This window comes from Dama dama, chromosome 29, assembly GCF_033118175.1.
Source record: "Dama dama isolate Ldn47 chromosome 29, ASM3311817v1, whole genome shotgun sequence".
Taxonomy (NCBI): domain Eukaryota; kingdom Metazoa; phylum Chordata; class Mammalia; order Artiodactyla; family Cervidae; genus Dama; species Dama dama.
Window position 1 is genome coordinate 67,935,001 of NC_083709.1, and position 17,188 is coordinate 67,952,188.

Genomic DNA, 17,188 nt, shown 5'->3' on the forward strand with positions numbered 1-17,188 from the left:
CATTCCCGAAGTCGGTCACTTCCTCCCGTTGACGATTCATTTCCTCCCCACCATACTCTGTGGATTTTTCTGCTCTCATCTCATTCTTATGCTGTAACCTTACAGTCCAGTTCTCCAATGGGAGGCTGCAGAATCCAGGCAACATGCGCTTTACCTTGTACAAGAGCAACGACTCCACAAACCCCAGAAAGAGGAGTCAGCGGATCCTGGTAAGTGCTGCTGTGGCCAGTCACCGCCCCTCTGCAGACCTCAGGAGGCCCTCTGAGTGTGGGCTGATGTAGGAAGGAGTGAGAGGAGAAAAGAGGGGGAATAGCAGGTGAACCTTTGAAGAACGTTGTGCCCCAACAGGCTGGGTTGTGGAGACAGGCCCCATTCAGTGCACACTTGTGGTGAAGTGATGGCTTTTTATTAATTTGTTCAATCAACAAGCATTTATTGAGTCCCCAGTGTGGCCCTGGACTGTAAGGTGCTAGGGAAATAGCTAAGTCAGACCTGTCCCCACTCTGAGGGAGCTCATATTATAGAGCAGTGTTTCTCAGCCTCGGCACTATTGACATTCTGACCCAGATATGTCATTCTTTGTTGTGGGGGCTGTCTTGTGCATCACTGGATATTTAGTAGCTTCCCTGGCTTCTGCCCACTAGTAGCGCTTCCTAGTTGTGGCCAACAGAATGTCAGAAATTCCCAGATATCTGCATTCCCTGCTCTCGAGAGGTGAGAACGGGATGTGAGGAACTCATACATAAGTAAACAACGCTCAGGGTCCCAGGGGGAGAGAGTACACAGCAGGGCAGAGTGAGCTGAGTCAGTGAAGGGTCTGCTTGCCAGAATGTCTTCCTGGGGGAGGGTGTATGGGAGCTGAATCCTGAAGCATGGAGGAGGGTTTAACAGCTGAAGTTAGTACTACAGGTGAAGAGGACAAACATGGGGAGAGGGCAGGGCAACTTGGCTCTGATTGAGGGATGAATTCACCACCTCCATGGCCCTGAGGGGCTTCCTTGGTGACTGACTCAGTGGTAAAGAATCCACCTGCCAATGCCGGAGACGTGGGTTTAATCCCTGGGTCAGGAAGATCTGGAGAAGGAAATGGCAACCCAATCCAGTATTCTTGCCTGGAAAATTCCATGAGCCTAGTGGGCTACAGTCCATGGGGTTGCAAAAGAGTCACATACAACTTACTGACTAAACAACAGTAGCAGTGATCCTGAGAGCAAATGAGGAGCAGTCATGATAGAGGTGGGCAGAGAGGTTCCGGAAAGGCTTGGGCTTTGGTGTTGCCTGCAGAGTCGTTTTGTCGCTTGCCTCTAGCTGTGGAAGCCCAGGGCCCATCTCCGAGTCCTGAGGCGCAGCTCCACCAAGAGCTTTTCAGACTAGCTAGAAGCCAGTACTACTTGGGACTTTTCAAAAGTCCTCTTGCCTTTCCACCAGGGACACCCCAGACTCACTTAGAGATAGTGGAACTGGATCATCCCAAAGAGGCTCTCTTGTCTCATCCACTGCAGTTTGGATTCTAAAGCTTCTGCAAACTCAGAAAAGGGTGTCAAGATGTTTACTATCTTTCAACATTGGTTGTAATGGAGCCCTTTCTTCCTCTACATTTCAGGCAGCTGAAACAGACAGACTTTCCTACGTGGGAAACAATTTTGGTACTGGAGCTCTCAAATGCAATACTCTGTGCAGGTAGGGGTAGGGGAAAGTGATTGTGGGAAGTGGGGATGGTGGTGGTGGCTGCGGCCCTGGTACTGCTCTCCTCTGACTTTATTTTAGCTGCAGCGGGGAAAGTCTAGAGAGGTTTACAGATTTCTGTGTTCCCAGACTCAGGGACCTTCACATCAGCATGTAGTCATTCTTGAAATTGAAGAGTGACTTACATTTATTTAATTTCCTAAAACCTCATTCATTTGTAGTTTTTAAATTTTTTTAAAAGTTGAGATGTAATTGACATACAGCATTAGCTTCAGATGCATGATAAAATGATTCAGTGTATGTAACACTGCAAAATGGTCACAACAGTGTCTGGTTAACATCCATACAGTTAAAATATTTTTTCCTGGGATGAGAACTTTAGAGGCTTATTTTCTTAACATCTTTCAAATATACAATGCAGTATTATAGTCGCTGTGCTGAACATTATACCTCCAGGACTTACTTTATTTTATAACTGGAAGTTTGTGCCTTTTGACCTTCGTTAGTTTTGACCACATCATTAACTTGAAATATTCTCTGTTTATAATAATCTTGTTCCTAAAAGGCAGCCATCACCATTATTTTGGGATGTGTGATCAACACACCAAAGTTTGCCAGGAATCTGCCTTGGAAGTAACTACAAGACAAGGGTTTGGTAGTGTCCAGGGGTCCAGAATTTCTGTCTAGTTCTGGAAAGATTACTGACTTTGGGCAACTCCGCCGTTTACTGACCTCTGGTTTACCTCTTGGTACAATGAAGATTGTTCAGCCTGAAGTCTCACGGTCAGGCGTTGCATAATGCAGTGTCCCTGTGAAGATATCCGTCCATGAACGACAACCAAGGCCCTTTCAGAGTCATCTACCCCCTCCCCGGCCCCAGCAGCTGATAGAGCTCCAATGACTGTGTTTGTGCTTGAAACTTTTATCATCTCTTTACAAAGATTTTCTGGTTTAAACTGGTCTTCTCGTAATTACCGAAGTTTTGTCTTTGCCTCCATAGAATTTACACATGGGGTAAATTCTAGTGTAGTTCTAGATTGTTATATACCAAAAGGTTTTACCACTACATCAGTGACCCCAAATGTGATTGGCTGTAAGAATCACCTGGTGACTTCGCTGCTACCCTCCCCCTTTCTCCCTTCATTTCCCTCTGCTTGCAGAGAATATCTGCTGTGGGGGATTATTGTTACTCATAAGTAAGTGGTGCCTTTTAGGCAGAAACAAAGAGATTTTATAAACAATACCTTTTGAATGATCCATTGTCACTGATATTCCTTCTTTATTCAGGCACTTTGTGGGAATTTTGAACAAGACTTCTGGCCAGATGGAAGTATATGATGCTGAATTGTTCAACATGCAGCCACTGTTTTCAGGTAGGTTCTAGTTATGAAGGCTCAAGGAAAGGCTGAATATTTTAGGTTTGCTGGATATATCAGTTTGACTTGTAAACTACATTTTGTAGCTGTTTTTTAAAGGTTTTCTTTTTTTTCATTTGACAAAGTTTTAAAAGTGCTTTTACTCAGCAGATATTTATTGATGACCTACTATGCCCCAAGCACAAGTTAGGGGCTGTGAATATAGCAAAACAGACACAGATTCTGTCCCTGCAATGTTTACAGACTGAAGATCAAAATCTAATCTTAGTTTAAGCAAGTTGAGCAATGATCAGAGCAGAGTAATGGAGGGCATGTCTGATACTCTTTTTCATCGAGGGCCTTTCTTAATTCTTAATGGTTCTAGTTGGGGTAGAGGTTTTAGAATCACTGGTAGGTTGTAGAAGTTGCTTATAGGTTGGACAGTAACATTCAGGTTGATGCAAAGTCTCTATACTTTGTTTTGTTTTTTTTTTTTTATTTTTTTTTCCTACACTTTGTAATTTGGGAAGAGATCTATTTTTTCTCTAACCCACTGGGAGAAGTTGCAATACCTCTCCCCTCTGGCATTTTAGAATGTATTGGGCTAGAGTAGGATCTTTGAAAATGATAGATAAGATGGTCAAACTCAAGGGGCTCCTGTTTCTAAATCTTAAATACTGAGAACCATGGTTGGGGAGGGAATTAAATAAGGATACCTTCAGAGGCATTAGTTCTAATAACTTCATTCTGGCAAAGCAGTGGTCTCAGCCTTTCTGAGAATCTTGTGAAGAACCAGAAGTACTTCTGAGAAACATACGTAATATACAAAAAATATGAGATTTTGCATATAATTTTAAAGGTCATCTGTGAGTTTCCTAGGGGTCCATAGTCTCTAGGTGAAGAATTCCCTGCTTTGCAAACAAAACAACGTATATTATCCTCCAAATGCTCTTCTAACTTCCAATGAACAAAGAAAATTGTTCATTAATTTTTTATTTAAACACATTTGTAAATATTGGTTAATTCTAACCAACATATATAAAAAATACACACACATTTATTGGGTTCTTACTATGCTCTGGGCACTGTTCTAAGCACTTTCAATGCATTATATCGCTTACTTCACTTTTTTTTTTTTTTTAATCAATGATGAACCTGGGACAGAAGTTAAATGACTTTGGCAGGAACATACTGCTGTTATATGTAAGAGACTTGGGATTTAAATGCAAGCAAGGTCACTTCAGAGCTTATGTTCCTATCCACTAGATTATTGCTCCTTATATGAATACTCTGTGGGAGATCAGAGAGCTTCATGTAAAATAATACATACCTCATGTTTATGCCTGCTTTTAGGTCTTAAAATTAAAAAAAATTTTTTTTTATTGAAGCATAGTTGATTTCTAGTATTTTGTTAGTTTCAGGTGTATGGCATATGATTTTTTTTTTTTTTTTGGCAGATGGCATTCCAGTATAGATTATTACAAGCTATTGGGTACAATTCTCTGTGCTATCCAGTAAATACATGTTGCTTATCTATCTTATGTATAGGAGTTTATATCTATTAATCCCATACTCCTAATTTGTACCTCCCCCACATCCAGGGGCTGGTTGGCTCAGATCATGTGCCAGGCTGTGGTGTGGAGAGCCCATGCAAACCTTCCTTTCCTTTCAGATCCCTTTGTGGGGGGCAGTGGTGGGGGTCCCAACCCTATTACCTGGTTACCTGGAAATTGTTCTTCTGCCCGTCTCCAGTTAGTTTTCCATGAGAACTGTTCCACTTATAGATGTATTTTTGATGTATTTGTCAACAGGAGGTGAGCCCCATGTCCTCCTCCTCCTCGGCCTTCCTGATTCCTCCTCCTCATCTCTTTTACAAGAAGGGCAAAACTATATACTGGAAAGAGCATGGGACTTAGTTTCCAATCCCATCTCTGCATTGCCTGGGGCAAGTCATTTCACCTGGAGGCCTCATGTTTCCCTGGATCCCTTCACTTGATTCCGTAGTTTATTCTCCAGATCCTCTATCTGTATACTGAAATATTGAATGTTCACAGTACCCATGCATGTTAAGCTCTGGGAAGTCCTGTAATAGAGAAATCTGGTTTTCTTAGATTAACTGTTAACCAAATATTAAACACTCTTACTGTCTGCAGGCAAACTTAACAATTTGCTTTTTCTCTTTGCTTAATGTTTTGTAGATGAATCAATTGAGAGTGAATCAACACTGGAGAGTCAAGCCAAATCGTTCAGAGAAAAGGTAAGTGTGACGGAGCTAAGATGTGAGGCTAAAGTGAGTTCCTTCCAGGCCTTGAATTTCTCCAGCAGTAATATAAAAGCACACGGTTCTCCCTGGGCGCTCCCAGTTCGTTCAGTCTGTGGCTCTCTGGACAGCTCCTACCTGCAGAGGCCGCTGTGGCCTCACAGAGAGCAGATGCCCTATCTGGGGCAGCTGTGCATGGCTCTGTGCCAGCATCTGGAACTGGTTCTCTGCTGGGCTGTCACTGCAGGTGTGGTATAGCACTTATTCTCAGGATTTAATCCAAGTTTCAGAAAACACTGGTTGTAGCCTGGAAACTTCACATCAAGACAAAGTAAACTTTTAGGATTGTCAGTGTAGTAGCTTCCTACAGGCTCATCTCATCCTAGGATGGCAGACTGATCAGATCTTTAGACTGCCTGCAGCACTATATTGAGAAAGGTGTGGGGCTGTCTGCAGGCTCAGAGGGGGAATGAGTGATCTGTTAGCAGTGTCTGTTGTGGGTGTAGGATCGGAAAACGGTGAGCCGTGTGCCCCAGACTTACTGACCCTAATTCTAGTCAAGTCTGTTCATTTTACAGGTGGAAACACTGTTGATTTATACATAGCTCATTATGGTTTATAAAACAAGCACTTCAGATCTCTTAATATCTTTTGGCTCTTACAACAAGCCTATGAGGTAGTTAGGTATGAGTCAGCCCAGTTTACAGGTGTGATGTTGACGGGCTCAGAGGGAGCTGAGAGTTTCCGGTAGTCACACAGCTAGGAGCAGCAGTGCTCAGCCTGTCTCCAGTGACCAGATTTGTCTTTGGCACAGATGGATTCTTGCATTGAAGCCTTTGGTACCACCAAACAGAAGCGAGCTCTGAACTCCAGGAGAATGAACAAAGTTGGCAGCGAATCTTTGAATCGTGCAGTGGCTAAAGCCGCAGAGAATATCATTGATACAAAGGGTGTGACTGGTGAGCAGCTGAAACTTGGGGTTAGAGGCTGCTCCTCGAGACAGCTGTCCCTTCTCTTGGGGTCCTTTACCTGCCTCACAGATGGACATGATGGGAGTTAGGGCTGTATTCCTTCCTGCTTCTCCCTGAAGGCCTTCTTTGGAATAGACTCTGGGAATTGTAAGAAACAGCTGACAATGCTTGCCCTCTGTGAGCTCAGTTGAGTAGTTTTTCTATTAAAATGGAATTTTAGGAAATTTTAGAAAACTTTCCATACCCTATGATTATATAAATATTTTTGTATATTTTCTTTCACTACTTTCACAGTTTTACTTTTTACATTTACATTTTAATGACCTTTTTTTTTGGTCTGTGGTACAAACCTCATTTTATCGTTTCCAAATGATTAGCGAGTTGTCCCCAACTTCATCTTTTCCTTGTGTAAAAAATGATTTAAAAAGTCATCTTTATCGTTTTAATTGGGTTCTGTCTTAATTGGGTTCTGTCTCAGCATTCTGACTGGCTGTTCATGTAGCAGCAAATGGTCCTTCTAATTCCAGTAGCTTCACCATCCAGTTTATTGTCTGATGGGGCAACTTCATCCTTATTATTCACAAATGTACGCTGTTGTAGCATACTTTTTCTTCCAGATGATCTTAAGAATTATTTTGTCAAATTCCCTCAAAATCCATTTGGGATTAATATGGGGAAAATCAGTATCTTTATAGTACTATGTTTTCCCATTTAGAAACGTAGAAATATGTCTCCATATGGTCAAAGTTACCATTTAATGTCTTAAGTAAATTTTTCAATTTTTTTATTCAGTTTATTCTCAGCTATTAACAGTAAACTTAATAGCTGAAGACATTTAAAAAGAAAAAAAATTCACCCATTTTCCTATCGTTCTTCAAGACCAGCTGTTACAGCTTTCCTGTTTTCCTCTCTCTTCTTGTCTGGGTGCATCCTTAATTCAGATGTGGTTATTCCTGTATGATAGTTACAGTTTTATAATTTGATCTTTCTCTTTCACTCACAACACGTGAGGTTCAGATGAGGGGGTTCTGGGCCGATGATAATCTCGAGTGCCCAGGTTGCGGAGAGCGTTGGGGAACCCAAAGCTGAGCAGGTGACACTGACGCTGACTCTTCCTTTATTGAAAAGCCCTGGTCAGTGACGCCCTCCACGATGACTTGCAAGATGACTCTATCTATCTTCCTCCCTGCCACACCGATGCAGCCAAGCCTGAAGACGTGTATAAGTTTGAAGACCGTATCCTTCTTGCAGCAGAAACGCCACTTCATTTCCCAAGTAGGGGTGTGCGCACAGCAGTGCCATGGCCAGGCTCTCTAAGGATGTTGGTGGTCCTGTGATGCTCATAAAAGCTCGCCCCAGACGCTTGCTGTTGCCCCAGCACTGTTGCTGGGAAGTCAGCGAGGCTTCCCCAGTAGCTGAGGACACACGGCACCCCCGGCCTCTCAGCACCTGTGAGTCAAACCCATCCCTCAGCAAAGTGCCCACAGCTCGGCTCAGTGGGTGGGGCTTACTCTCCACAAAGAGTTAAAATATGACTTTTAAGTTGGCCAGTGCCCAAAGTCTAAGGCAGGCTGATTTTGTGAAAGGAAAGGTTAGAATGTAGAGTTTCCATGCTTGTGATTCTACTCAGATGGAAGATGCCTGCAGCAGCTTTGTGATAAGACAGAAAAGTCCAGGCAGACTATGAGCTCTGGGCTGGGAGTTGGGAGAACTGAGTCCCAAAAGCTCTGCCCAAGCAGACTGTGTTATCATCCCCTGTCAGCCTGTTTTCCTGTTTCTAAGATGAGGCTGTTTCAACATGATCTAGCTAGTTGATGTTTCCACTTTGGTTGGGTTTTTCTTGACCTGTAGCTAGTTCTTTCCCCTGTGGAGTATGATGCTCTGCAGAGCCCATCTGAAGCTTTCAGGAATGTCACCTCAGAAGAAATACTGAAGATGATTGAAGAGAACAGGTACCCCACTTGGGCGGATGGAGAGTCTGGGTTGTGGTGTTGGGACACACACTTCATGTAGTCAGATATGAAGGAGACCTCGGGTGTCAGTGAGGACATAGGTCTCTAGCATTTGGACATGAATGAGCTTGTGTTTCCTCCAGTGTTCGGGCTCCTAGGCCTATTGCCCCAAGGCTGTGGGTGGCATTCAAGGGAGAGCGTTGGCCTCTGAGTGCAGGGGTCGTGTGGCCGGGCAGAGGGTGGTGAGGCCTTGTTGGCTGGGGCTGAGCACTGGGGCTGACCTGTATTCCCCCCACAGTGATACACCAGGTCCAGGGGCTGGCCTGGGAGTAGGTGCCTGCCGAAGTGATAGTTTATCTGCAGTGGTGTGTTGAGTGAGCTTTTCTGAAATTGAATTATATATATTACTTATTTACTTGTTTTTATTGTCTATATTTTTGGTTGTGCTGGGTCTTCGCTGCTGCACAGGCTTTCTCTAGATGTGGTGAGCAGGGTCTCACCTAGTTGCAGTGCTCGGATTTCTTATTGCGATGACTTCTCTTGTTGCAGAGCAGGGCTCTAGGGCGCCCAGGCTTCAGAAGTTGCTGCACGGTAGCTGTGATGCACGGGCTTAGTTGCCCCGGGGCATGGGGGATCCTCCCAGAACAGGGATCAAACCAGTGTCCCTTGTATAGCAAGATGCATTCTTTTTTTTTTTTTTTTTCCATTTCTTCCTGCTCTTTTTTGTTTTTTTTTAATTATTTATTTTTTTGTTGCACCGGGTCTTCACTGTGGCATGTGGGATCTCATTCCCTGACCAGGGATCGAACCTGAGCTCCCTGCATTAGGGAGTCTTAGCCACTGGACCACCAAGGAAGTCCCGCAAGATGGATTCTTAACCAGTGGACAATCAGGGAAGCCCTGAATTATGTTCTTTAAATATAATGTGTTTTAAATAATTCAGAGGTGATTGCCTCTAGTCCCCTCCCCCTTTTTTTGGCTTTAAAAACAGCTTTTCTTTTATGATGGTAGTGGGGAATTTTTTTGCTTTTGAGTTTTTCTTTTAATAATTTTATCTTGAAAAAATGTTGTCAACCCTAGATTGGTTCCCTAGATATTTGTTTGGAAATTTTATTGGTCAGTGAAATCCAAAGTCTTAGAAAATAAATTTTTTTCTGCTCTCTCTCTAAAGATCCATTTCCAAAAAAAGCTTCATTGCTGGTTCTTTGTTGTCTTAATGTGATTGTGGCTCAGGGCCAGGTACTGGAATGAACTCTAGGCTGGGAGTCTGGAGAACTGAGTCCCCATCTGCCTGATGGACTGTGTGGTCTTCCCCTCTCTGAGCCTTAGTTTTCCCATCTGTGCAAGGAGGCTGCCATGAGATGACCTTGAAGAGCTTTTTATGGCTGTGATTCCATGCTCGTGATAGTGGTAGAACAACAGTATGTAAAAATAACAGCCAGCACTGATGGGACTCTTCCCTGTGCCAAGCACCACTTTAATTGTATTGTCTCATTTACTCCACAAAAATCCACAGGGTGAGGGTACTTAATTTAGAAGTAAAGAAACTTTAGAGGAGGTGTTCAGAAACTTGCCCAAGCCACTGCATGGCAGGGAGGGGATTCAGACCCAGGCAGTTGAGCGCCCGTGCTCCGGACCACCACATCAGGATTGGGCAGCTATGGCCAGAGTGCTGAGCCTTGGACACTGCCTGTGAATAAAGTTTTACTGGAACATAGCTTCAGTCATTCGTTTGTGTGTTAATCAGTGGCTGCCTTTGCTCTGCAGTGGCAGTGACCATTTGCTCACGACATGTGTATTCACTGTCTAGACCTTTACGCCCCCTGCACTAAATTCATGCTCCTCCTATTATAAGGAGCTGGTGGGATGGCCCTTCCTCAGCAGTTGACTGTATAGCGGGTGTGGGGGGTGCCTACTGGCTGGTCGTACACATTTCCCCTTTTCTCTCCCTTGTTGTAGTCACTGCTCCTCTGTCATAGAAGCACTGAAGTCTTTGCCATCAAATGAGGAGAGCCGAGACCGCCAGGCGCGGTGCATTTGGTACCTGGACACCCTCATCAAATTTCGAGCACAGAAGGTGATTAAGCGGAAAAGTAAGTCCATGATAGACTTTTTTTTTTAATTGAAATACAGTCGATTTACAATATGTTTGTTTCAAGTATGCAGCAAAGTGATTCAGTTACATGTGCAATTATACATATATATATTCTTTACCAGATTTTTTTCCATTATAGACTATTACTGTATATAGTTCCTTGTGCTATACTGTAGGTCCTTATTATTTTATATATAGCAGTGTGTATCTGTTAGTCCCAAACTCCTAATTTATCCCTCCCTCCCTTGCTTTTCCGCTTTGGTGACCATACGTTTATTTTCTATGTCGAGTCTGATTTGTATAATTTTCTTTAGATTCCACATAAAAGTGATATTATATTTGTCTCTCTCTGTCTGGCTTAACTCATGATAATCTCTAGGTCCATCCATGTTGCTGCAAAGGGCATCATTTCATACTTTTTCACAGCTGAGTAATATTCCATAGAAATATATATACTACATCTTTATCCATTCATCTGCTGATGGACATTTAGGTTGCTTCTGTGCCTTGGCTATTGTAAGCAGGGCTACAATGAACATTGGGGTTTATATATCATGATAGGCATTTTATTCTAGTTATTTCCAGCCTGTTATCTGTCTGTAATTATTAGACTAGCGCTAGTGAGAGAAGAAATGGACATGTCTTTCCAGGTCTTCATTTATAACTGTGTAACAGTGGGGTACTGCTGACGTGCTGAGGGGACTCGCCAAGCTCTTTCCTCTGAAAATAAGGTCGAGCTGGATTATACGATTGCTCAGCTGCTTCTGTTCTGTGTTAGGTAAAGTCTAACATCCAGTCCGATCAAGTGAATGTTCCAGGGGATGGTTAGAAATAGCTGTATGGGGAGAAAAGTTGGCCTTGCTTGTGAAGGCCTGTCCACACCGTTGGGTCAGCTCCTTCTGGCTCGGAGGGAAGTCAGTTTCTGCTGGTAACCCATGTCACCTGTCACCGGGGCATGGGTGTCTGCCGCACACTCGGAGCCACCCAGAGTTGGAAATCCAGAGAGAGACCTGTGATTGGAGGCCTAAGGTGTGTCCAGTCATGTTACTGTGATTGGGCACCTGGGGTTTTGGAACACCTCATTCCGCCATGCTTCACAGATACCACGGTCTTTACAAATTGGAGGTTTGCAGCAACCCTGGGTTGACCAAGTCAGCACCATTTTTCCAACAGTCTGCTTACTTTGTGTCTATGTGTCATGTCTCACTGTGAATATTTTCAACTTTTACATTGTTACATTTATTATGATAGTCTATGATCAGTGATCTTTGATGTCACTGCTACAACACACTGAAGGTTCAGATGATGGCTAGCAATTTTTTTAGCAGTAAGGTATCTTTTAATTGAAGTATGGACATTGGTTTTTAATTTTAATTATTGGACACTTTTTAAAAAACGTGATAGGCCTGCACACTTAGGAGACGCAAGTGTACTGTGAACCTAACTTCAGGCATTGGGGAACCAGGCAGTCCATGTGACTTGCTTGATTGTGGTGGTCGCGAACCAAGCGTGCATGACTCTGAGCCGTGCCTGCTCTCATGTTTTTCAGAATCTGCTTAGTTCTTGTTTCACATTCCAGTCTCCCCTCCTGTCCCTCTCCCTCAGCTTCCTCCACAGTCTGTTTCGCTTTCTAACATCTTTGAATCATGTGTCTCTAGGCCTCACTGGAGTCTGGTTTTCTTGTCACTGCCCCGTCATGAACATCTCTTGCGCACATATGGTCTGCAGGCGAAACACACCTGAGCCTGTGTTGATTTGCGGCTGTTCTGTTTCATGGGCCCCTTTTTTGTCTTCCTGCATGCCTCTGTTTAGTCCAGGGGCCCACTGTTACCCTTGTCTCCCAGCTCATAGGTGAGGCATGGCCTGAGAGTTTTGAAAGAAAATGATCAAACTCCACTTTGTCTTGTAGGTGCCCTGGGACCTGGAGTCCCCCACATCATCAACACCAAACTACTAAAGCAATTCACCTGCCTGACCTACAACAACGGCAGGTCAGGGGGCTTGACTTCTTGGCTTTTGCCTATAAAGGAGAGAGCAGGATTGCGGGGGAGGGGGGCTTGGATCGCTGTCCATGTTCAGAGACACTGCTGAAGTGGGCACTGCTGCTTGGCGGGGTCTTGGGTGAGTGAGTTTAGGCAGCACTGTAGAGCAGACGGTCCCTCTGGGAGAAGTTCACACCAAGGCTCTGGGAAGTCCTGCAACAAAGACTACCCCAAACACTTTTTCCAGGGACGCCTTCCCAGTGTCCCCAGAACCAGTGTTGTATGGAGAGGTGGTGATGCAGGCAGGGGCAGGCCAGGGGGATGACTTTGGGGAAAGCTCCCTAAGCAGCACACCTGGGCTTCCTTCCTGCTGTTTGCTTGCCGCGTGTGTCCTGCTCGGACTGCTTGAAGAATCATGGGCAGCCAGGTGTGGAATGACTGTTTCCCCAGCAGCCCTGCTGAGCAGGCTGGGAGGATGGGGATGGTCTGTGCCAGTGCAGGCTCCAGCTGTGCCTGGGGAAGGTGGAGATGCAACCTTTTTGTCCTCCCTGGAGGGACACTGGGATTGGCTCCACTGTGTGTGAAGGCTAGGGCAGAGCAACAGGACAAGGGATGTTGCTCGGATTCCTTTTCCTCTCCCTGAGATGAGAAGACAGTTGAACGCATATGGGAATAGGCTTGGATGTTTTCCTTTCCTTTTGGAGAAATCATCTTGGAGTTTAATTTTGTCTCTCTGTTTCTACCACTGATTTGCAGTTTGCGGAACTTAATTTCAGACTCTATGAAGGCAAAGGTCACCGCCTATGTGATCTTACTGGCCTTGCACATCAACGACTTCCAGATTGATCTGACGATGTTACAGAGGGACCTGAAGCTCAGTGAGAAAAGGTGAGCAGGACAGAAGAGAAAGCTCTCCTAGGGAGCCTTGATGTAGTTCTGGTACTGCTAGAAAGCATGAGACACAATCAAGGGACCTGGGGACAATCTTTAGATGAATGAATGATTGACTGAATGGATAGGCAGCCAGACATTACTGTGTCTTCACTATGCTAGGCACAGTGTCAAATCTGCCATGATCTCCCAGTGATTTCTCTTAAGAATCAGTGGAAGAATCTTTGGTTCAGAGAAAGCAGTGACTTTCTCAAGGTCACCCAGTCAAGGGGAATAGTTGGGCTTCAGACCTGAGCCTTCCATTCCCTTGTAACTGAGCAGCCTCCAGTCTCCAAGTTGCTGTCCCTGGAAAGAGGGATTCTGTATGATTCTGATGGGGTAACTTGGGGGTGGAGGTTGCATAAGAGAACCCCAGTTTCAGCTTAGCAGAAAGCACTCTCAGAGTCGGATGGAAGGAGCTACCAGGGGAGGTGTCTAAGGCAAGGCAGGGCGGGAGTTTGGCAGGGCTGCCACATTCACTCTTCTCTGACCGAACTGGGAAGGTTGGCGGAAGTGGCGGCCTTTTCAGGCCCTTTCTAGCCTTGGTAGAAGGGATTCAGACTGAGTAGGGAGCACAACCTCCAGGGCGCTGAACTGCAGGGTGTGTTGGCCTCTGTCAGTGATTAAGGAGTATCTGACATCCAAGGATGTGGTGGTCCAAGAGCGCCTAGAAAAACACCTTCATCTGGACTCTTCCAGTCCGGAGCGGGATTATTCTGAGGGCTGTCCACACATGGCCTTCTCACGGATAGTGAGGTTGACCATACAAGAGAAATAGATTCTTGGAGCCTGTAAAATTCTGTTAAGTGCTTGATCCTTGTTATAGGAAGTAAACAGTTTATCAATAGGAGCCAGATAACCTGGTTTTCTATCACGTGTATAGGCATTTTCTAACCGCTACACATTGACACGGGAGTCTGATGGCCTTCAGCGATCTTGTTGGCCTCTGCTGGGAGCTTTGCTCCTGCGTCCACCTCTGGGATTCTGTCTTTGAGGCATGGAGCACAAATGTGCCTCCCACTCCTGCCTGCTAAGCTTCCCGGAGCATCACATTGAGGAGACTCTCCCTTGTTTTGTGTGTTTGTTCCTTAGGATGATGGAGATAGCTAAAGCCATGAGGCTGAAGATCTCCAAAAGAAAGGTTTCCCTGGCAGCAGGCGGGGAGGAGGAGCACAGACTGGGCACCCTGTCCATCCCGCTGCCTCCAGCCCAGACCTTGGACCGTCAGTCAAAGCGAAGGAAAATCACCTAGAGGCGTGCTTTCCAGACACAACAATTTGGCCATTCCTTCTATTCATTTGCATTTTTATTTTTAAAGAAAGAGGATTAAAGAAGCCGCCTTGCTTTGGCATGGGTATGAAGCCAGACGCCAGCCCCTCAGTTGTGCTGGTCTGAAGCGGAAGCATAAAGCAAGGCCTTGTTGGACTCCACCTCTCTGCTTTGGTGTCACCATGACTGTAAATGGCAGATGGTTCATGTGTGGGATGTGGGAGGGTCGGAGCCAAAAATCTCACAGGCTGAACCGTGGGCCACATCTAATGGATAAAGACTAACATTAAGAGAAATGTGAGGTGCTATGCTTAGGTCTAGAAGGGCCGGTGGCGTCCGTGGTGAGGACAAAGCCCAGCAGGGCTGGGAGAGGAGGCTTGAGGTCACCAGTGTGATGGGGTTGCCAAACAGGCTAATTTAGTTCTGGGCTGCTGAAACAGAGCAGACCCAAGTCAGAGGAAGTGATTAAATCGGTTGTTCAGCTTGGCTCAGGCCACACACAGGGCAGGGGTGAGCCCTGAAAGCCAGTGAATTGGTCAGAGCCCAGTACAGAAAACAAATGGTCCTAGATGTTCTTAAGGAGAAAGGTGTTTAATGGTACAAAATTGTTAAAAAGTTGCAGGAGCCGGTATCAGGAAGTTGCTGCTAGAACTGCTGAGTTCAAGAACACAGCTTGGGTGGCCAGCCAGGCATGAAGAAGCCACTTGAATTCATGATGCTTCTTGAATTCAGCTGCTTCCTGAATTCATGAAGCTGGTAACTTGACACTGGAATGCTGGTTCAGCCACCCATGCTTTCAGTATCCAGGCTTCCACCTCCTGGCTTGTCAGCATGGACAGCCCAAAGATCAAGAGGCTGACCTCCATCTTGCTTCCTTCCTCTGTGAGTACACACGTAGGGATCTCATTTCATCCAGGATCCTCGCAGCGAGGGTGTCTTAGAAATAGGTTTCAGCCCTCCAGCCCCTAGTTACAGGAAGCCATACCAGAAGCAGATGGGAAGGGCTGCTTCCTGCCACCCATCTTATCTGCCAGGGGACTGTGGAGAATGGGTGTCCAGAGGGTTGTTGTGAGGAACGCGACTGTGAGGCAGACTCAGGTATATGGCTGATGCTCAGACTCAGCTCTTCAAGGATCTCCTGAGGCAGCGGGAGCAGTGCAGTATGGGGGGTTCATGCTGGGGGCCGGGGACAGTGGAAGAAGGAAGAGAGAACCCCGCTCTCTCTGGAAATGAGAAAAGAAGACATTTACATAGCAGCTAAGCCATCTGTTAGGGAAGACATGGTAGAAATGGGCCTCGGATGATTCATTCAGGGCATGTGATCCTTGTATTTCTTTGAGTACCAGGGTGCGCTTGTCAGAGCCACTTCTAACGCACGGCCAGGCCTGAAGTGCCCATTTTCCGTGTTCTTGTCTGGTTTGTCCCCGTTTGTGTCTGGCCCTGGGAAGCAGGCACTTCCCTCCAGCAGAGGTGTGAGCAGGAAGTCTAAATGCCTGTTGTTTTTCTTTATCTAAGCTGTTGCAAAAATCAGGTAATGTGACTGCATCAAAAAAAATAATAATCCTGATCTGACTCTGGGAAAAGAATCCCTAGTGTGTTTGCGGGTGTCATCATGAATACTTTTAGACTCTGATGGTTTTGACACCTTGAAGCTTAATTTCCAGCAGTGATTAGATCACGGCACATGACCTGGCCTCTGAACAGCCTCTGTCCTCATGGGGAAGCAGTCACCGTGGGGGTCACTTCCGTCACTCACACTGAGGGGCGGTGTGGATGGGGAAAGGCCTCGAATGGTAAGTATACCGCTGACCTTTGGAAACGTGGATCTGAACTGCCTGGGTTCACTTAGAAATGGACTTTTTTCAGTAGTACACACTGCAGCACCACATGAGTGGTTGGTTGAACTTGCAAATGCAGAACCACAGATACAGGGGGCTGGCCTGAATCATGTGGATTTTGCAGCTATGTGGAGGGTCGGTGCCCCTACCTGTTGCATTGTTCAGGGGTCAGTTGTATACTTGTCCTGGGTGACAACAGGTGTACTTTACTAAGTGTAGGCGATGCAAGTTTTTGTACATCAAGGGGTTTGTGGATCAGAAAGCTCAAAAGAGGGCCCTTTCCACCAAGTCTCGAGAGGGCGCCTAGCACTGCCCAGTATGTAAGCAGCAGTGTCTGGAGCGAGCCAGAGTCCACGAGTGGTACCTTCTTTCCTTGGTAGATCTGTCTGGCAGTCCACACATTATTGTAGAATAACGGGATTGCACTAGGTTTTTTCTGGCTCTAAAACCCCACTTATTTATTAGTGCGTTCACAGAGGAACCTTGATCTCACCAAGTTATTTGTCATAATGTCACTTGATGATCTCTTTGAAGAAAAAAAGACTGTGTGGGCTAGAGGCTTATACCCTTAATAAGATTTACAGTTGATGGAATAACTTATAGAATGTTAACAGAATGAAGTCCGTTCCCTGGAGGGAAGTCTCTGTGGCCCTGACCTGCTGACACTTAACAGTAATGAGATCAAAGAAGGAATATTTAACATCCTTGCAGAGGACTCAACCTGGAAATAGCTAATTAGGTAAAATTTTTTAAAGCATCTTCTTTTAAGAACTTCATTTTGATATAATGTCATACTTAGAAAATAGTTGCAAGAATAAGAATAGTAGTGTATCCTTTACCCAGGTGCTCC

At 45.3% G+C, this 17,188-nt stretch overlaps 1 protein-coding gene across 1 annotated transcript in view; it reads left to right on the forward strand.

The window, feature by feature from the left end:
• The window catches only part of POLR1E (RNA polymerase I subunit E), a 16,764-nt gene extending 678 nt beyond the window's left edge, over window positions 1–16,086 (forward strand). Inside the window, exons 2-12 of the mRNA XM_061132213.1 lie at window positions 106–209; window positions 1,604–1,680; window positions 2,974–3,059; window positions 5,240–5,298; window positions 6,116–6,260; window positions 7,401–7,508; window positions 8,128–8,224; window positions 10,184–10,317; window positions 12,229–12,310; window positions 13,058–13,189; window positions 14,324–16,086. Of these exons, the coding sequence (XP_060988196.1) occupies window positions 106–209; window positions 1,604–1,680; window positions 2,974–3,059; window positions 5,240–5,298; window positions 6,116–6,260; window positions 7,401–7,508; window positions 8,128–8,224; window positions 10,184–10,317; window positions 12,229–12,310; window positions 13,058–13,189; window positions 14,324–14,483 (1,184 nt within the window). The 3' untranslated portion in view covers window positions 14,484–16,086. The remainder of the gene's footprint in view (window positions 1–105; window positions 210–1,603; window positions 1,681–2,973; window positions 3,060–5,239; window positions 5,299–6,115; window positions 6,261–7,400; window positions 7,509–8,127; window positions 8,225–10,183; window positions 10,318–12,228; window positions 12,311–13,057; window positions 13,190–14,323) is intronic.
• The last annotated feature ends 1,102 nt before the right edge of the window (window positions 16,087–17,188 follow it).